General features: G+C 37.0%; 3 protein-coding genes across 5 annotated transcripts in view; all 3 read left to right on the top strand.

Moving 5' to 3' along the window:
- The window catches only part of LOC115754607 (coatomer subunit alpha-2), a 496,428-nt gene that overhangs the window by 160,540 nt on the left and 318,235 nt on the right, over positions 1-17,653 (top strand). The window lies entirely within an intron of this gene.
- Positions 3,999-7,094, top strand: LOC115742000 ((-)-germacrene D synthase-like). Of its 2 annotated transcripts, none has more exons than XM_048278982.1 (7): positions 3,999-4,149; positions 4,577-4,856; positions 5,182-5,557; positions 5,783-6,001; positions 6,110-6,248; positions 6,416-6,667; positions 6,769-7,094. In XM_048278982.1, the coding sequence occupies exons 1-7, from the start codon at positions 4,009-4,011 to the stop codon at positions 7,063-7,065; spliced, it is 1,704 nt and encodes a 567-aa protein (XP_048134939.1). In that variant the 5' UTR covers positions 3,999-4,008; the 3' UTR covers positions 7,066-7,094. The 2 variants fall into 2 exon arrangements, with proteins under 2 accessions (XP_048134939.1, XP_048134940.1); XM_048278983.1 differs by having other exon boundaries at positions 4,044-4,160.
- LOC115741999 ((-)-germacrene D synthase-like) lies at positions 9,092-10,317 on the top strand. 2 transcript variants are annotated; one of them, XM_048278996.1, is made up of 4 exons: positions 9,092-9,232; positions 9,341-9,479; positions 9,647-9,898; positions 9,987-10,317. In XM_048278996.1, the coding sequence occupies exons 1-4, from the start codon at positions 9,144-9,146 to the stop codon at positions 10,077-10,079; spliced, it is 573 nt and encodes a 190-aa protein (XP_048134953.1). In that variant the 5' UTR covers positions 9,092-9,143; the 3' UTR covers positions 10,080-10,317. The 2 variants fall into 2 exon arrangements, with proteins under 2 accessions (XP_048134953.1, XP_030531922.1); XM_030676062.2 differs by having other exon boundaries at positions 9,093-9,232; positions 10,000-10,317.

Raw genomic sequence — 17,653 nt, 5'->3', positions numbered from 1 at the left:
AATTAACCTTTGGGTTAATCCCGAAGTTCTTATAATAAATGAACTTCAATATATCCACAATACTCATGAGGATATTTAACATATCAATTTTTTTATCATAGCATCAAATAATCATGGATAATTGAATAAAATATTATGAATTTAAAAAAAAAACTCAAAAAACTTAAGGTTTGGCCACTTTGGTGACTAACAAAACCTTAATTTTCCAAGCTTTATTAAATTCATGTGCCCAAGGGCAAAGTCATAAATTCATCATCCAAGGGAAAAATAGTAAATTTATGTATCAAGGGCAAATCTGTAGTTAGGCTTCATGAGCAAAACAATAATTTTGTCGCAAGAAGACAAAATAGGGAAAAATCTATAATTTTCGCAAAAGGACAAAATAGTACCAAAAATGTAATTTGCAGAAAAGGACAAAATAGGGAAAAAGACAAAACAGCAGAAAAGGAAAAAAAATGGAAAAATTGTAAATATGCACAGAAGGCCAAAACTATAATTTTTGCTGGGGCGTGTGCTAGGCATGCGCAAACGCGTGTCTAGCACGCGCCGAGACATGCGGGGTGCGTATGGACACGTGACCTACTGTTCTTCGCGCCAACAATGACCTTTTTTTTTTTTCTTCTTTCGCAATTTTTTTTTCGCTCCATCGGGTCTTTCTTTGCCTGGGTCTCCTCCGATAGCCCACATTCAATCAAAATAGTTGTGGGTTTTGGAGACTACTTCGGCACGAATACATAGGTCCTTGAATCGGTGAAAACGGTCTAGAAATTTGCCAGAATCGGACAAAATTCCTTGAACACAAAACCCTAACCACCGCAACTTCATTTGCTTAATTCACCTTTGGCAATCACCATAATGCTGAACAAACTTAGGGCTTTTGTTGCCCATGGCGATGTGACCCTGCTATATAAATTTCGGGTGGTGGGTGACTAGAATTTGGTTAGAATTGGCATTTTCTTTCAAGATCCAAAAATTGCCCAATATTGTAAAACGTCCAAAAACCCCAAAAATCAATCCATAAGTAAAAATGCCAACGTAAATTCATCATGCCCCTCAATTTTATCAAAACCATGAAAATTCATCGAGCCTTGATCCATAAGTACATATACATAACTAATATAAGCAGAAAATCATGAGATCCTAAACCATTGGATTGATGCCAACCGTAAGCGATTAACGTAAACTTTATGTGGAAATTCATCGTATATGGAATCGTTGATCCTCATGATTTTCACGACCAATATGGATGAAAACGTACCTTTATCCATTGTGATTCTTGAAGAACGAGCGATGCGTAAGACAAAGATGATGAAGAATCCGATTTCTCTCCCTTAACCCTTTGTTCTTTTACGTATTCTAACGATGGAAAATAGAATATAAAATTGACGTTCCTTTTTACATTACGTTAAAACATCGTTTGTTGATAGGGTGGAGAGAGGACCGGACTTACGTTAAACTTAAAACGTTATCAAAAAGGTGCATCTTCAATAGGTGCCTTCCATCAAAGCACATCAGGTTTGCACCTTTTCAATTATATCCTTTCGTATCCAACGGATTTTATCATTAATTAATTAATTACTAAATCATCAATAATAATATAACGTGGATCACATTATTCTTATAGCCATTGGGCAAATGTTGAGCAGATAAGAGTAGTCGTTGAGGTTGAATAGTTAGAGATCTCGTAAATTTGGTCGGCCATACAATAAAATCTTGAATCCCAAAAGTGGAGTGCTTCAATTATGGATAGAATCATGCTTTTGGATGTTTGACAATCAATTATGATATCCCACGTGATTAAATATATTGCGAAGATCTTTAAGATGGAAAGTCAATCAGTTTCTTCTAAAGTAGGAATTCATACTAGATTACAAGTTGTACAATGAGATAAAGTTTCCCAAAGATATAGACAAGAAACTCATTGTAGGTAGTATGCTTGTCATGCTAATATTAAGTTATCGCGGCACTGCTTTCACACTATAGTCCACTCTATGTTCTTGGATATTAAACTATTCTTACCAGATAAACTTTAATAACAATAGTGATGTATATTCCGTATACACATAATTTTGATACTTCCAAGTTAAGATATGAATCTTCCGTTCTTCTAGACTTGTTCATGTAGGCTCTTCCCGTCATAAAGAATCCTTTCACAAACCATTTCAGGAGTCCTTTCAACGTGAATATCACCTGAAGCATAAACACTTCTTCCATTACTCAAGATCGATATAAACCATGAATAGTTTTTTCAACTTCAAAATATATAAGGAGATTTTCTCAATGATGTCATGCTTGTAGTTTAAATTTATTCAATGTGGTCGTTGAAGAATTTCTAAATTTTTAATTTGGTCGCTAAACTTTCAATTTGTTCAACTTTCAATGTTTGATCTGACATTCGAGAGCTGTCCTGTTTCCATGTCTTCATTCATCATCTACTCAGTTTTGGTGTACTTTTCGACCAACAAAAAAGGAAAAAAAAACTTTGTTGTATTTCACGTGAATAACGTGGGACATCAATCAGGCCTGGAAATCTGATCCTATTATTAGATTAGTTCTATGCACGAGACTCATTCGGGGATAGAAATACAGGGAAGAACTTGCCTTAATAAAATAAACTCTTGCCTTTTCTGTTCCTTTTTTTTTGAACTTTTACAACATGGGATGCTATGGCGCCTATAAATAGTATCCATCAGTAAGGTATCGATACCCACAGAGAAGCCGCCACCCTCTATTGTTCTTCTTCTTTAGCCACAAAGAAATGTCTCTTCAACGTGAATAGTTTTGTCACAAACCATATTAGGAGTCCTTTCAACGTGAATATCACCTGAAGCATAAACACTTCTTCCATTACTCAAGATCGATATAAACCATGAATAGTTTTGTCAACTTCAAAATATATAAGAAGATTTTCTCAATGATGTCATCCTTGCAGTTTAAATTTGCTCGATGTGGTTGTTGAAGAATTTCTAAATTTTTAATTTGGCCGCTAAACTTTCAATTTGTTCAACTTTCAATGTTTGATCTGACATTCGAGAGCTGTCCTGTTTCCATGTCTTCATTCATCAGCTACTCAATTTTGGTGTACTTTTCGACCAACAAAAAAGGAAAAAAAAACTTTGTTGTATTTCACGTGAATAACGTGGGACATCAATCAGGCCTGGAAATCTGATCCTATTATTAGATTAGTTCTATGCACGAGACTCATTCGGGGATAGAAATACAGGGAAGAACTTGCCTTAATAAAATAAACTCTTGCCTTTTCTGTTCCTTTTTTTTTCAACTTTTACATGGGATGCTATGGCGCCTATAAATAGTACCCATCAGTAAGGTATCGATACCCACAGAGAAGCCGCCACCCTCTATTGTTCTTCTTCTTTAGCCACAAAGAAATGTCTCTTCAACGTGAATAGTTTTGTCACAAACCATATTAGGAGTCCTTTCAACGTGAATATCACCTGAAGCATAAACACTTCTTCCATTACTCAAGATCGATATAAACCATGAATAGTTTTGTCAACTTCAAAATATATAAGAAGATTTTCTCAATGATGTCATCCTTGCAGTTTAAATTTGTTCGATGTGGTCATTGAAGAATCTCTAAATTTTTAATTTGGCCGCTAAACTTTCAATATTTGATCTGACATTCGAAAGTTGTCCTGTTGCCACGTCTTCATTCATCAGCTACTCAATTTTGGTGTACTTTTCAACCAACAAAAAAGTAAAAAAAAACCTTTGTTGTATTTCACGTGAATAACGTGGGACATCAATCAGGCCTGGAAATCAGATCCTATTATTAGATTACTTCTATGCACGAGACTCATTCGGGGATAGAAATACAGGGAAGAACTTGCTTTAATAAAATAAACTCTTGCCTTTTTCTGTTCCTTTGTTTTCAACGTTTACAACATGGGATGCTATAGCGCCTATAAATAGTACCCATCAGTAAGGTATCGATACCCACAGAGAAGCCTCCACCCTCTACTGTTCTTCTTCTTTAGCCACAAAGAAATGTCTCTTCAGATTTCAGCAATCCCATCTCCTTCTCCTGCTCATGAAACGAGCCACGTCGTTGAACGTCGTTCGGGAAATTTTCATCCAAGCATATGGGGGGATTACTTTCTCAAATATGCATCTGACTCCAACTCAATGGTAGAACTTAAGTTAATCTTTTCTGTTTTTGGATTACCATCTGAAAATTGTTCTGTGGTTATATTTTCTGAAAACTGAGAGCACAGAAAATAATTTTCCTAGATGGTTGGGCACCATCCCACAGCAATTGATAGAAAAGAAAAAAAAAAGTAGTACCTGTTGATTGGGAACCCCATGCATATGTTGGTCCTTACGTGATTCAAAATTTATATGCGAAACTTGAGGCTTGCACATATGGCTTGAAAGATGTAGAATAATTTTGTTCTATCAATAAAACTAGTCTTAGCGGAACAATGTTTAAGTAATTTCGATTCCTATTTATGTTGGAAAATCAGGGGTCATAAGTATTATATTTCTGGCATTCTTACTAATTTACGTCATTGTATTTTTTTTTTTTTTTTGAAACTTTCTATTTATGTTATTGTAGAGTTGTCTTGCCACAACAGAGGAACGAATTGGGAGATTGAAAGCAGAAGTGAGAAAGATGTTGACCGGTGCCATGGATAAGCCTTTGCAGAAGTTGAACTTGATTGATCAAATCCAATGCTTAGGACTCGCCTACCATTTTGAAATGGAGATAGACGAGCAACTAGCACAGATCCACAGAAGCTATTTTGAGTTTCACTGCGGCGATGACAATGATGATCTACACACGACCGCTCTTCTCTTTCGATTGTTGCGACAACAAGGTTACAATATTTCATGTGGTATGTCATTTCAAATTCCCACTCATCGATCAATTGGCGAAATTCTATCCAAAAACTAGTTTGATAGCCATTTGATTGATTAGAGTGGAATACATAATATCACCGAGATGTTTAGTTTGCTCCAGTTTTGATTTGTTAATTCGTCGACATTTTTCTCTGTACTACTCTCACTCTGAGTTTGAGAGGTGAATAGTACTTTATTCTGGCTTCTTGGTTTAATAAGTCATTTTCTATTGTTTCCAATTGATCTAGATATTGGACATGATGTGTTTTTCACCGCATCTCTTGATAGAATCTTTTTCCCACGTTCCTTTTGGCAATACAGAAATCTTTAACAAGTTCAAGGACAAGGAGGGAAATTTCAGCAAATCGCTCATCGCCGACGTGCAGGGATTGCTAAGTCTGTTTGAAGCTTGCCATCTGGGTTTTCATGGCGATGATATTTTGAACGATGCACTTGCTTTTACTATAACTCACCTTGAATCAATTGACAAAGGAATAGTAAGCCGTAATCTCGGAAAGCAAGTGAGTCATGCCTTAAACCAGCCAATCCACAAGGGACTGCCAAGGCTAGAGGCGAGGCATTACATTCAACTCTACCAAGAGGAGCCTTCGCATAATGAAGTCTTGCTCTCCTTGTCTAAGCTCGATTTTAACTTATTGCAAGAGCAACACCAAAAGGAACTCGGCAACATTACAAGGTTAATTTCATGAAAGCATGTCTGAACTATCTAGATGTTCTAAGAACACCAAATTGCCGAAGATTGATTCATACAATTTCAATTTATCCCGGAACTAAAAGACATTTGTATGTGCAAGGAGTGTTAAATTCTTTTGATCATCGGTTTAAAGTAATTTCTAGAGATACCCTCAAAATTCCATCAAATGAATATTTGCCTAAAATAGTATTTGTTGGTAAACTGTAGGTGGTGGAAGGATTTAGACGGAAAGAGGAAGTTCCCATTTGCTAGAGATAGGCTTGTGGAGCTGTTTTTCTGGATGTCAGGAGTTTATTTCGAGCCGGAGTACGAAGCCACTAGAAAAATACTAACCAAAGTGATGGCGATTGTTCAAGTATTTGATGACATGTATGATGTCTATGCCACATTGGAAGAACTAGTAGTCTTCACGGAAGCAATTGAAAGGTACAGTTGGCGCTCAGATGCTTTTCTCATTTACAAATTCTAAACTTATTCTAATTTGATCAACTGTTAATTGTGGTCAAGTGTGATATTTTCTGAACTTGAACTCAGGTGGGATGTCGATGCCAAAGATGGATTGCCAGAGTACATGCGAGTGTGTTACCAGACACTTCTTGATTTGTATGATGAATTTGGCTACGAACTGACTAGAAAAGGACAATCATACCACCTCTTCTATGCAAAAGAATTGGTAAGCCATATGTGGTTACATTAGACAAATGCAATTTATACTCTGTCCACTTGCAGCCAAATATCGGAATTTTGGATAAGTATGGGAGAACGTCATATATTCAAGTCCACAAAATACATTAAAGTTAGGCTATTGACGTAGCCTTACGTTCGGCAATGGCTTCTCAGATGAAAAACCACTTGAGAACGTACTTCGCCGAAGCCAAATGGTTCCACCAAAACCACATACCAACGATGGAGCAGTACATGCCCATTGCATCAACATCCACTGGTTGTGAATTGCTGTTGGGGACGTCGTTGCTGGGAATGGGAGATATCGTAACAAAAAAAGATTTTGACTGGTTAGTATTCAGCGACCCCAAGATGGTGAAGGCTTCGGAAGTAGTCGCGAGGCTCATGGGTGACATTGCTGGACATAAGGTATATAAAAGCTACACCACAACATTAGTTATCTAAACTTTGTCTTATACATTTTATCTATGGGACAAATCATAATTATTTCCACAAGAATTCTTTTACAGATGGAGCAAAAGAGAGGACATTCGGCATCTTCGGTGGAGTGTTTCATGAAACAATACGGAGTTACAGAGGAAGAGGCTAAGGACAATCTCCGTAAACAAGTGGTCGATGCATGGAAGGACATGAATGAAGAGGTGCGCCGTCCGACCACTGTCCCCAAGCTACTCCTCATGCGAATTCTCAATTTGGCACGAGTCTACCATGTGGTGTATAATGATGAAAAAGATAACTACTCTCATGCTGGAACCAAGTTCAAAGAGAATGTCACTACTCTGCTCGTCGATCCATTGCCAATGTGATGCTTTGGAAGAGCAAGCATAATTACCAAGCGTCATAGATTGCACTAATATTTTCGAATCTGCTCTGTGCACAACTTGAATAGTGTTAACACTTGATCATTGCTCTTCTCTTTTTGGTAGATTTCGAATGCAAAAAATAAGGAGCCAGTTTCTTGGTGAATGTCAAATATATACTTTTTAATATATGCATATGGCGGTATTAGAACACGCAGATCGCACAAATTACAATATCCAACAGAATTGGAGCCACGTTTCGCATTTTTGGACAAAGTAACTCATTTGTCGGCTGTATAACTGATCTTGTGATGATTCAAGCACTCTATGATATAAACTCTAACCTACTTTGCATAGTCTTGATTATATTATACAGCTATATTGATTTATATCATCCTTCAATGTAACTAAACAATCTATCTTACGATAAAGAAGTGGGATAACTACCAAATCAGTTCCAAGCTTAATGTATAGATGCCAACAGTTCCCAATTTTTCAGTTTTGTCAATAAGTTCTAAACCTTTGGCCGAAATTCCAATGTGAATGGACTATACTAAATTGCATGCCCTAGATTAACTTGAATCACTGATCGAAGAAGTATATCACATAAAATGAACAAACCTCGATTGCCATAAATTAAGAGCCCCAAATGCAGATGAGAGAGAGAATCCGGATCTAATGGTCGCTTGTTCTTTGAGAGAAATTGCAAAGAGTTTTTGGAGAGTATTATTGCTTCCGAACTTGCATTTGTTCTAATAGAAGGAATGTATATATTTCTCCTCTTATAGAATTAGAATCAAATATATGATTATTGCAATCAAATAAGACTTGCCTAATTCAATCTTATATTATATTGTAACCGATGCCATACAAAAAAGAAATCATTATTTTTTGCATAAATGGGCGCCATTATTATTGACTATTTCAGTCTGATATTATATGGTAAGTGATGCCATACAAAAAAAGTAATCTTTATTTTTTGCCATTAATGGGCGCTTCCAACATATCCCACTTGCCCAAAAAGGCTACACATCTTTGTTTCTCTTCTCACTGCAAAGTTCATATGGGCAAATAATCCGTGCGACTAGCATCCTCTAAGAGCTCGTAGTATGCATCTATTAGGAATATATAGCAACTCACATTAGGGCATTATAATTTAGAGTAGATCCAGTATGTTGTACCCTAGATCAATTAGTCATATTTATATCTCTCTTGATCTCTTCAAAAGTTCGATATATATTGTATTCACAATTATGATTACACTCATACAATCATAATTGGTCGACTTATGAATACAAAATCATAATGTGACATCAACTACCAATTGATTTTCCTCTTTCCATAAAATCTCTCCATTTCAACTCAATTTGCTTTTTTAGAAATGTCCCACTAGATTGAATCATCCATGATCATTGGCAATACTCTAGGATAACAAACATTGAATCAAAATTTCAAGAAAAAATCAAGAGTCATAAGGGCACAAAACTGAGGAACTCATATCCTCAAGAGTCTCACATGGCAGTAGAGTTGAGATCGGTACATTTGCTAACTCTTCTTGGTCATCTCATGGATACATAGTATGAAATATGTATCACGGTATTCTCTCCTTTTCCGTTGAATGAATGTAGCTACATTCAATACTGTCTAGATGATAGTTCAAACATTCCCAATATCTAACTTGAGTTCACAAATCTACTCTCTTCAAAGAATCCATTAGAACTCACATTTGACATCAAAGACAAATAAAATGAAATACGTAGTTTCTTCACTTTCTGGCGCAACTTATTATGTCTCATCTTAACACTCCTATTAAGGCAACATCAAAATTTCAAGCTTGAGCTTTCAATTGTCACCTAGATAATAAACTTAAAATCCTCTCATTTCTATTGATGAGAGAATTCCGCCATGACATGGACACAAGTGTGCCGAATTTTTCACTATGATTTTAGACTCAATTTGATCGCAAATCAGCCCATTTTAGGAAGTTCCCATTTGCTAGAGATAGGCTTGTGGAGCTGTTTTTCTGGATGTTAGGAGTTTATTTCAAGCCGGAGTACAAAGTCACTAGAAAAATACTAACCAAAATGATAGCGATTGTTCAAGTATTTGATGACATGTACGATGTCTATGCCACATTGGAAGAACAAGTAGTCTTCACGAAAGCAATTGAAAGGTACAGTTGGCGCTCAGATGCTTTTCGCATTAACAAATTCTAAACTTATTCTAATTTGATCAACTGTTAATTGTGGTCAAGTGTGATGTTTTCTGAACATGCACTCAGGTGGGATGTCGATGCCAAAGATGGATTGCCAGAGTACATGCAAGTGTGTTACCAGATACTTCTTGATTTGTATGATGAATTTGGCTACGAACTGACTAGAAAAGGACAATCATACCACCTCTTCTATGCAAAAGAATTGGTAAACCATATGTGGTTACATTAGACAAATGCAATTTCTACTCTGTCCACTTGCAACAAAATATCGGAATTTTGGATAAGTGTGGGAGAACGTCATGTATTCAAGTCCACAAAATACATTAAAGTTAGGCTATTGACGTAGCCTTACGTTCGACAATGGCTTCTCAGATGAAAAACCACTTGAGAACGTACTTCGCCGAAGCCAAATGGTTCCACCAAAACCACATACCAACGATGGAGCAGTACATGCCCGTTGCATCAACATCCATTGGTTGTGAATTGCTGTTGGGGACGTCGTTGCTGGGAATGGGAGATGTCGTAACAAAAAATGATTTTGACTGGTTATTATTCAGCGACCCCAAGATGGTGAAGGCTTCGAAAGTAGTCGCGCGGCTCTTGGATGACATTGCTGGACATAAGGTATATAAAAGCTACACCACAACATTAGTTATCTAAACTTTGTCTTATACATTTTATCTATGGGACAAATCATAATTATTTCCGCAAGAATTCTTTTACAGATGGAGCAAAAGAGAGGACATTCGGCATCTTCGGTGGAGTGTTTCATGAAACAATACGGAGTTACAGAGGAAGAGGCTAAGGACAATCTCCGTAAACAAGTGGTCGATGCATGGAAGGACATGAATGAAGCAGTGCGCCGTCCGAGCCCCGTCCCCAAGCTATTCCTCGTGCGAATTCTCAATTTTGCACGAGTCTTCCATGTGGTGTATATTGATGAAAAGATAACTACTCTCATGCTGGAACCAAGTTCAAAGAGAATGTCACTACTCTGCTCGTCGATCCATTGCCAATGTGATGCTTTGGAAGAGCAAGCATAATTACCAAACGTCATAGATTGCATGAATATTTTCGAATCTGCTCTGTGCACAACTTGAATAGTGTTAACACTTGATCATTGCTCTTCTCTTTTTGGTAGATTTCGAAGGCAAAAAATAAGGAGTCGGTTTCTTGATCAATGTCAAATAGATACTTTTTAATATATGCTTATGGCGGTATTAGAACACGCAGATCGCACAAATTACAATATCCAACAGAATTGGAGCCACGTTTCGCATTTTCGGACAAAGTAACTCATTTGTCGGTTGTATAACTGATCTTGTGATGATTCAACCACTCTATGATATAAACTCTAACCTACTTTGCATAGTCTTGATTATATTATACAGCTATAATGATTTATATCATCCTTCAATGTAACTAAATAATCTATCTTACGTTAAAGAAATGGGATAACTACCAAATCGGTTCCAAGCTTAATGTATAGATGTCAATTCAGTTCCCAATTTTTCAATTTTGTTAATGAGTTCCAATCCTTTGGCCAAATTCCAATGTGAAGGGAACGGATCCTAATAACACATTCGTACATATACACAATGGACTATACTAAATTGCATGCCCCAGATCAACTTGAATCGCTGATTGAAGAAGTATATCACGTAAAATGAACATACCTCGATTACCACAAATTAAGAGCCCCAAATGTAGATGAGAGAGAGAATCCGGATCCAACAATCGCTTGTTCTTCGAGAGAAATCGCAAAGAGTTTTTGGAGAGTATTATTACTTCTGAACTTATGTTTGTTCTAATAGAAGGCATGTATATATTTCTCCTCTTATAGAATTAGAATCAAATATCTGATTATTGCAATCAAATAAAACTTGCCTAATTCAGTCTTATATTATGTTGTAACTAATGCCATACAAAAAAGAAATCATTATTTTTTCCATGGGCGCCATTATTATTGCCTATTTCAGTCCGATATTATATGGTAACTAATGCCACACAAAAAAAGTAATCTTTATTTTTTGCCATTAATGGGCTCTTCCAACATCTCCCACTTGCCCAAAAGGGCTACACATCCCTGTTTCTCTTCTCACTGCAAAGTTCATATGAGCAAATAATCCGTGCGACCAGCATTCTCTAAGAGCTCGTAGCATACATCTATTAGGAATATATAGCAACTCAAATTAGGGAATATATAGTCATTTTGTTCTTCCAAATATTTGAGTCTTTCCAATCAAAGTAAGGAGGTACGGTATTGTTCTTTCCTTCGATAAGAAATGGTTCAAGATTGCTAGCCATAACATATCGTTAACTCAAAAGTAACACACTTCAAAATACTAATACCAATTGATATTGACTAATAGTATCACCTAGAGGTTGACAAATAAATGAGAAATTAAATATATCAAGTTACGTATGATTAGGACCCATCGAAATAGAGAGTGAATATTATCGGAGTTACCATAATATTCAACAATGCATAAGGTTCTATCAAGTAATTAGTAACTATGCGCAAAGAGATAGAGAAGACTTCACACATAGGGCTATATGGTGGTTCTACTTAGTTTAAGTCTACCTCCACTTATTGGCTAGATTTCATAGGTCAATCTCAGAGAAATTACAGTAGCAGGTTCTCCTTATACTCAAGCACTTCTTCTTGAAATCCACTTGCTGCTTATACTCAAGCTAATATAACTCACTATCTCACACCTAAACACATGTTATTACTCTTTCCACACTTCTCAAATTAGTACAGTTGTATGCTCCAGAAAGACAAAATAATATAAAGCTTTCTTCAAATTTTGGGATTAGAATTCTTGATCTCTCTCACTCTTCGACGCCTCGAACTCTTTTTATACTCCTTCGTATCCAAACTCCCCATTGGACAATCTTCAATAGGATCGTTATCCAAGCTAGCCATCAAGCAAATGTTGAGAAGATAAGAGTAGTCGTTGAGGTTGAATAGTTAGAGATCTCATAAATTTAGTCAGCCATACAATCAAATCTTGATTCCCAAAAGTGGAATGCTTCAATTATGGATAGAATCATGCTTTTGGGATGATTGTCAATCAATCATGATATCCCACGTGATTAAATATATTGCAAAGATCTTTAAGATGGAAAGTAAATCAATATCCTCTAAAGTAGGAATCCATACTAGATTACAAGTTGTACAATGAGATAAAGTATCCCAAAGATAGAGACAAGAAACTCATCGTAGGTAGTATGATTGTCATGCCAATGTTCCTCTATCACGGCACTGCTTTCACGCTGTAGTTCACTCTGTCTTCTTCGATATTATGAACTATTCGTACCAGTTAAACTTTAATAACAATAGTGATGTATATTCTGTATACACATAATTTTGATACTTCCAATTTAAAATATGAATCTTCCGTTCTTCTAGACTTGTTCATGTAGGCTCTTCCCATCATAAAGAATCCTTTCGTAAACCATATTAGGAGTCCTTTCAACGTGAGTATCACCTGAAGCATAAAACACTTCATGCATTACTCAAGATCGATATAAACCATGAATAGTTTTGTCAACTTCAAAATATATAAGGAGAGTTTCTCAACGATGTCATCCTTGCAGTTTAAATTTGTTCGATGTGGTCGTTGAAGAATTTCTAAATTTTTAATTTGACTGCTAAACTTTCAATTTGTTCAACTTTCAATGTTTAATTTGACATTCAAGAGCTGTCCTATTGCCACGTCTTCATTCATCAGCCACTCAATTTTGGTGTACTTTTTCGACCAACAACAAAGAAAAAAAAAACTTTGGTGTATTTCACGTGAATAACGTGGGACATCAATCAGGCCTGGAAATCAGATCCTATTATTAGATTACTTCTATGCACGAGACTCATTCGGGGATAGAAATACAGGGAAGAACTTGCTTTAATAAAATAAACTCTTGGCTTTTCTGTTCCCTTTTTTTCAACGTTTACAACATGGGATGCTATAGCGCCTATAAATAGTACCCATCAGTAAGGTATCGATACCCACAGAGAAGCCTCCACCCTCTACTGTTCTTCTTCTTTAGCCACAAAGAAATGTCTCTTCAGATTTCAGCAATCCCATCCCCTTCTCCTGCTCATGAAACGAGCCATGTCGTTGAACGTCGGTCGGGAAATTTTCATCCAAGCATATGGGGGGATTACTTTCTCAAATATGCATCTGACTCCAACTCAATGGTAGAACTTAAGTTAATCTTTTCTGTTTTTGGATTACCTTCTGAAAATTGTTCTGTGGTTATATTTTCTGAAAACTGAGAGCACAGAAAATAATTTTCTTAGATTGTTGGGCACCATCCCACAGCAATTGATAGAAAAGAAAAGAAAAAGTAGTTCCGGTTGAATGGGAACCCCATGCATGTGTTGGTCCTTACGTGATTCAAAATTTATATGTGAAACTTGAGGCATGCACATATGGCTTGAAAAATGTAGAATAATTTTGTTCTATCAATAAAACTAGTCTTAACGGAATAATGTTTAAGTAATTTTGATTCATAACGAGTCATTTTAAGTTTAAAAAAAGAATAGACCATATTGGGTTAATGTGTGATTTCACATTAGCTCGGGTCCTCACAGGCCTATTCCAATTTTATAAGTTCCCAAGTACCATGCATATGCTATCTGGTTAATTCGTAATGGGCTCAACTGAATGTCTTTGTCCCGAGCTTAGTTCAAATAATTCAATTAAGCCTACAATCCCCTTATTTTAGTCCATTAATTCATATGCAATGTTATATGGGCTTAATTAAATTGCTCATATTATCTATATATTATTTAACTAACATTTTCTTCTAGAGGTCATTAATGCATAATTTTCGATGCAATGAATGACTAAACAAGGATCACCCAAATTTAGGTGCAACAACTAAAATAATTTACAGAAAATATTTATTTTGTTTTATAAAACATAACAGGGACGCTGCCAACATAACAGAAGAGGAGAAATAGTTTAACAAAAAAAAAAAACCGCATTAAAATGTCCATATTTGTCCCTTGTCACTACTACCCATTTTTGTTTTCGTTTCATTGTTTCATTTGATAACCCATTGAGATGCGATGCCGGAAAAATATTAGAGCTACAATAAGCGAAAGAGTCCCACATTTATAATTAATCGGGGTTTTGGACATAGACATTTCACCTACCTGTAAAAGTTGTCCTAACCCCTAGAGATGCGACACGGTAGTACATTTAAAAAGTTGTTCCATCGATGTGACCTCGGACACAATGATCATGCACGACCTTGCACTATATCCTTGGCCGCATTCATCAGCAGCCAACTTTTGTGTACTACACGTGATAACATGTGATCTAAATCAGACCACGAAATCAGATCATACTATTATAATACTAGGCACACGATAATCGCCGAATATAAAATAAGGGAAGAACTTGCTTTAATAAAATATACTTTTGCCTTTTTTGTTTGAATTCAACCTTTAGGACAAATGTTGAGAACATAAGAGTAGTCGTTGAGGTTGAATAGCTGGAGATCTCGTAAATTTGGTTGACCATACAATCAAATCTTGATTCCCAAAGTGCTTCAATTATGGATAGAATCATGCCTATGGGATGATTGCCAATCAATCAAGATATCATGTGATTAAATATATTGTGAAGATCTTTAAGATGGAAAATCAATCAATATCTTCTAAAGAAGGAATCTATACTAGATTACAAGTTGTACAATTAGAACACTGCTTTCACGCTGTAGTCCACTCTATCTTCTTGGATATTACAAACTATTCCGACCAATGAAACTTTGATAACAATAGTGATGTACATTTCGTATACATATAGATACTTCCAAGTTAAAATATGAATGTTCCATTCTTCTAGGCTTGTTCATGTAGGTTCTTCCCTTAATAAAGAATCCTTTCACTAATGATACTTGGAGTTCTTTGGGCATTTTTCCAAATTAAGATTAATTTTTTTTTACCAAAATATGTAAAAAAAAACATATTTACTAGTTTGGGGTCCGCTCGGCAATCATGGTGCCGAGGAAGAGCTGCCCGGCAGTCCCACCGCCGTTGTTCGACATTGAGCCTACCGAGCGGGTGCCCGCAGACTGCCCAAAGCGGTCAGTGACGGGGGACCTCACCCGCTCAGCACTTTGAATGCTAAGCGGGAGGCTGTAGTGGCTGTGGCCCCTACCCGCTCGGCACTCATATTGTCGAGCGGAGGGGGCCCCTCCCCTCACAAGGCCTTCAGACACCCGATTGAAGGTGCTGCTCCGCCTTTAATCAGGCGCTGGTACTACGGCGCACGTAAAGGTGCTACAGCACCTTTATGAGCATTTTAGAGCCTTCGGCTTTGCTTAACACAGAGCTGAAGGCTCTCCCGCCAGAAGTAAAAACTCTCCTCTCCCTCTTTCTGCACTCTCAAAGCCATTCCTCCTCTCACACTTTCGAAAATTTTCTTCATTTCACTTAACTCTCGCACTCTCTCTCACTTAGCTCACAAAGTTTTCCTTAGATAATTCTCACTCGTCTAGTCTCAAAATGCCCTCTCTCTGTTGACACCGGAATTTTTGATCAAGTTTTTTTAGTTAGTTAGTTTTATAAAAATTCATAGAAAATCCATAAAAAGTAAAAAAAAAAATTGAAGAATCAAGTTTGGTGGCCTTGGCCAAGCATAAGGAACCATTTTTGGACAAAAAATAATTTTTCATATTTTTCGTATTTTTTTTAATATTTTTGAAAAATAAAAAATACAAGAAAATTCACAAAAAATACTTCTCAAGGTCACAAAAATATAAAAAAATGTTCCATATTTTTATTTTAATTCCCTTTTCATATTGACCTCAAGAAAAATTAAAAATTGTAGGTGTTTCTTCACAACACCATGGGTTGAATTTGCCTAAAAAATGTAATTTGAGTCTTTTTATTTACAAACTTTGCATATCTTAGGTCAAGACATTCAATTTCAGTCCTCTGCAAGTTCAATTTGATCAATTTCGCCCTCAATTGCACGAATTGCACGGATTGGGCAAAATACCCAATTATTATTTGCAATTTAGTCCCCGAGATTTTTAATTTTTGAAATTACTTTTAATCCAGGGACTTTCACAATAAAATTGGACTACCTCCCAAGGTTTCCATATGCTCCGAATCGATTGGCAGTGGTAATTGGATCCAATTTGATCATTCGGGTACTCAATTAAACTTTTCCCCGATTTGTAATTTTAGAAAAATTTGGGGTTTTCATAGAAATTGATCGGAAATTTTGGGTAAAATCACATTTCTAAATAGTATTTGAGCCCCCGAGTTTAATTTTGAGGATTAATTTCAAAAATTCCCCACAAATTTTGATTAATTTTGAAAATTACACGTCTAAACCGGTTCAAACCGGTCTGACCGCTGGTCGAACCAGTCCAAAACAGTGTTGTCTTCTTCCTTAGAACTTCCGCACGAGTGAACAGTCCTTAGCCTAATTTTGACGACCAAATTGACAAGCCAATCGGTACTAATTGAATCAATTATCATGGGCATTTTGTTCCTCGGGATGATACGCGTCGATTGAGACCAACGGTACGGCCAATGGTCGCCGGAGGAGTGCCGGCAAGGCAGTCAAAGCCTTAACAGTCTAAAAAGTCAACATTCTTAAAAAACGAGTGAAATTGGCGCTCGCTCATGCTTGACGGAGGGTCTAACGGACTTGGACAGAATCCTAACCGATTCCGTCGCCGTTCGGCGACCCGATTGCACTTGTGGCCACATGCAAGGTAAGTCAACGAAGACCCCCTGTGCGCGCCTAAATTCAAAGTTGGTATAAAAGGCTCGGGAAGCTTCGCGAATGAGGAGGAGGCTCATTCGTGCTCGCGAGAAGTAACAGAATAGAGAGAGAGTGAGCTAGAGAGAGGAAAAAGCTCTCGTCGTCCGCCATTGACGAAAGCTTGAGCGAAGACCGTGAGCTGCTCGGCTGGCCAATCCAGGCTGATCCAAGCATCACTATTGATTCCGAAAGCTTGCCCGAAGATCAAGGAAGCGATTGCCATCGATCTTGCTGCCGAAGACCGCTTGAATCGGTAAGTCGAGCTCTCAACTTTCTCGCTGTGCATCTATGACGGAGCTTGTCTCCAGCCATAATTCTTGAATGTTATTGAGGCATTTTGCTTTTGGAACATCACCGAGCACATCTGCATTCCTTTTTTGCATCGATTTCGCCTAAATATCCCTAGTCGAACTTCCTACCCGCCTCGCTCTAGTCGAACATTGGCCAGGCTTCCCTAGCCTTCGCGAGCTCAATCAGAGCTCGAGGTAAGCTTCCCGAACTCCATGAGATGCTTGTATATGAAGGAATTGTTCTGATTTTCCTTGGATCTCCATGATTGAACTTTGTGATGTTGTTCTGTTCA

Source organism: Rhodamnia argentea, chromosome 5, assembly GCF_020921035.1.
Source record: "Rhodamnia argentea isolate NSW1041297 chromosome 5, ASM2092103v1, whole genome shotgun sequence".
Classification (NCBI taxonomy): Eukaryota; Viridiplantae; Streptophyta; class Magnoliopsida; order Myrtales; family Myrtaceae; genus Rhodamnia; species Rhodamnia argentea.
The sequence above is the reverse complement of the archived record's forward strand: the minus strand, read 5'-3'. Positions and strand labels throughout refer to the sequence as shown.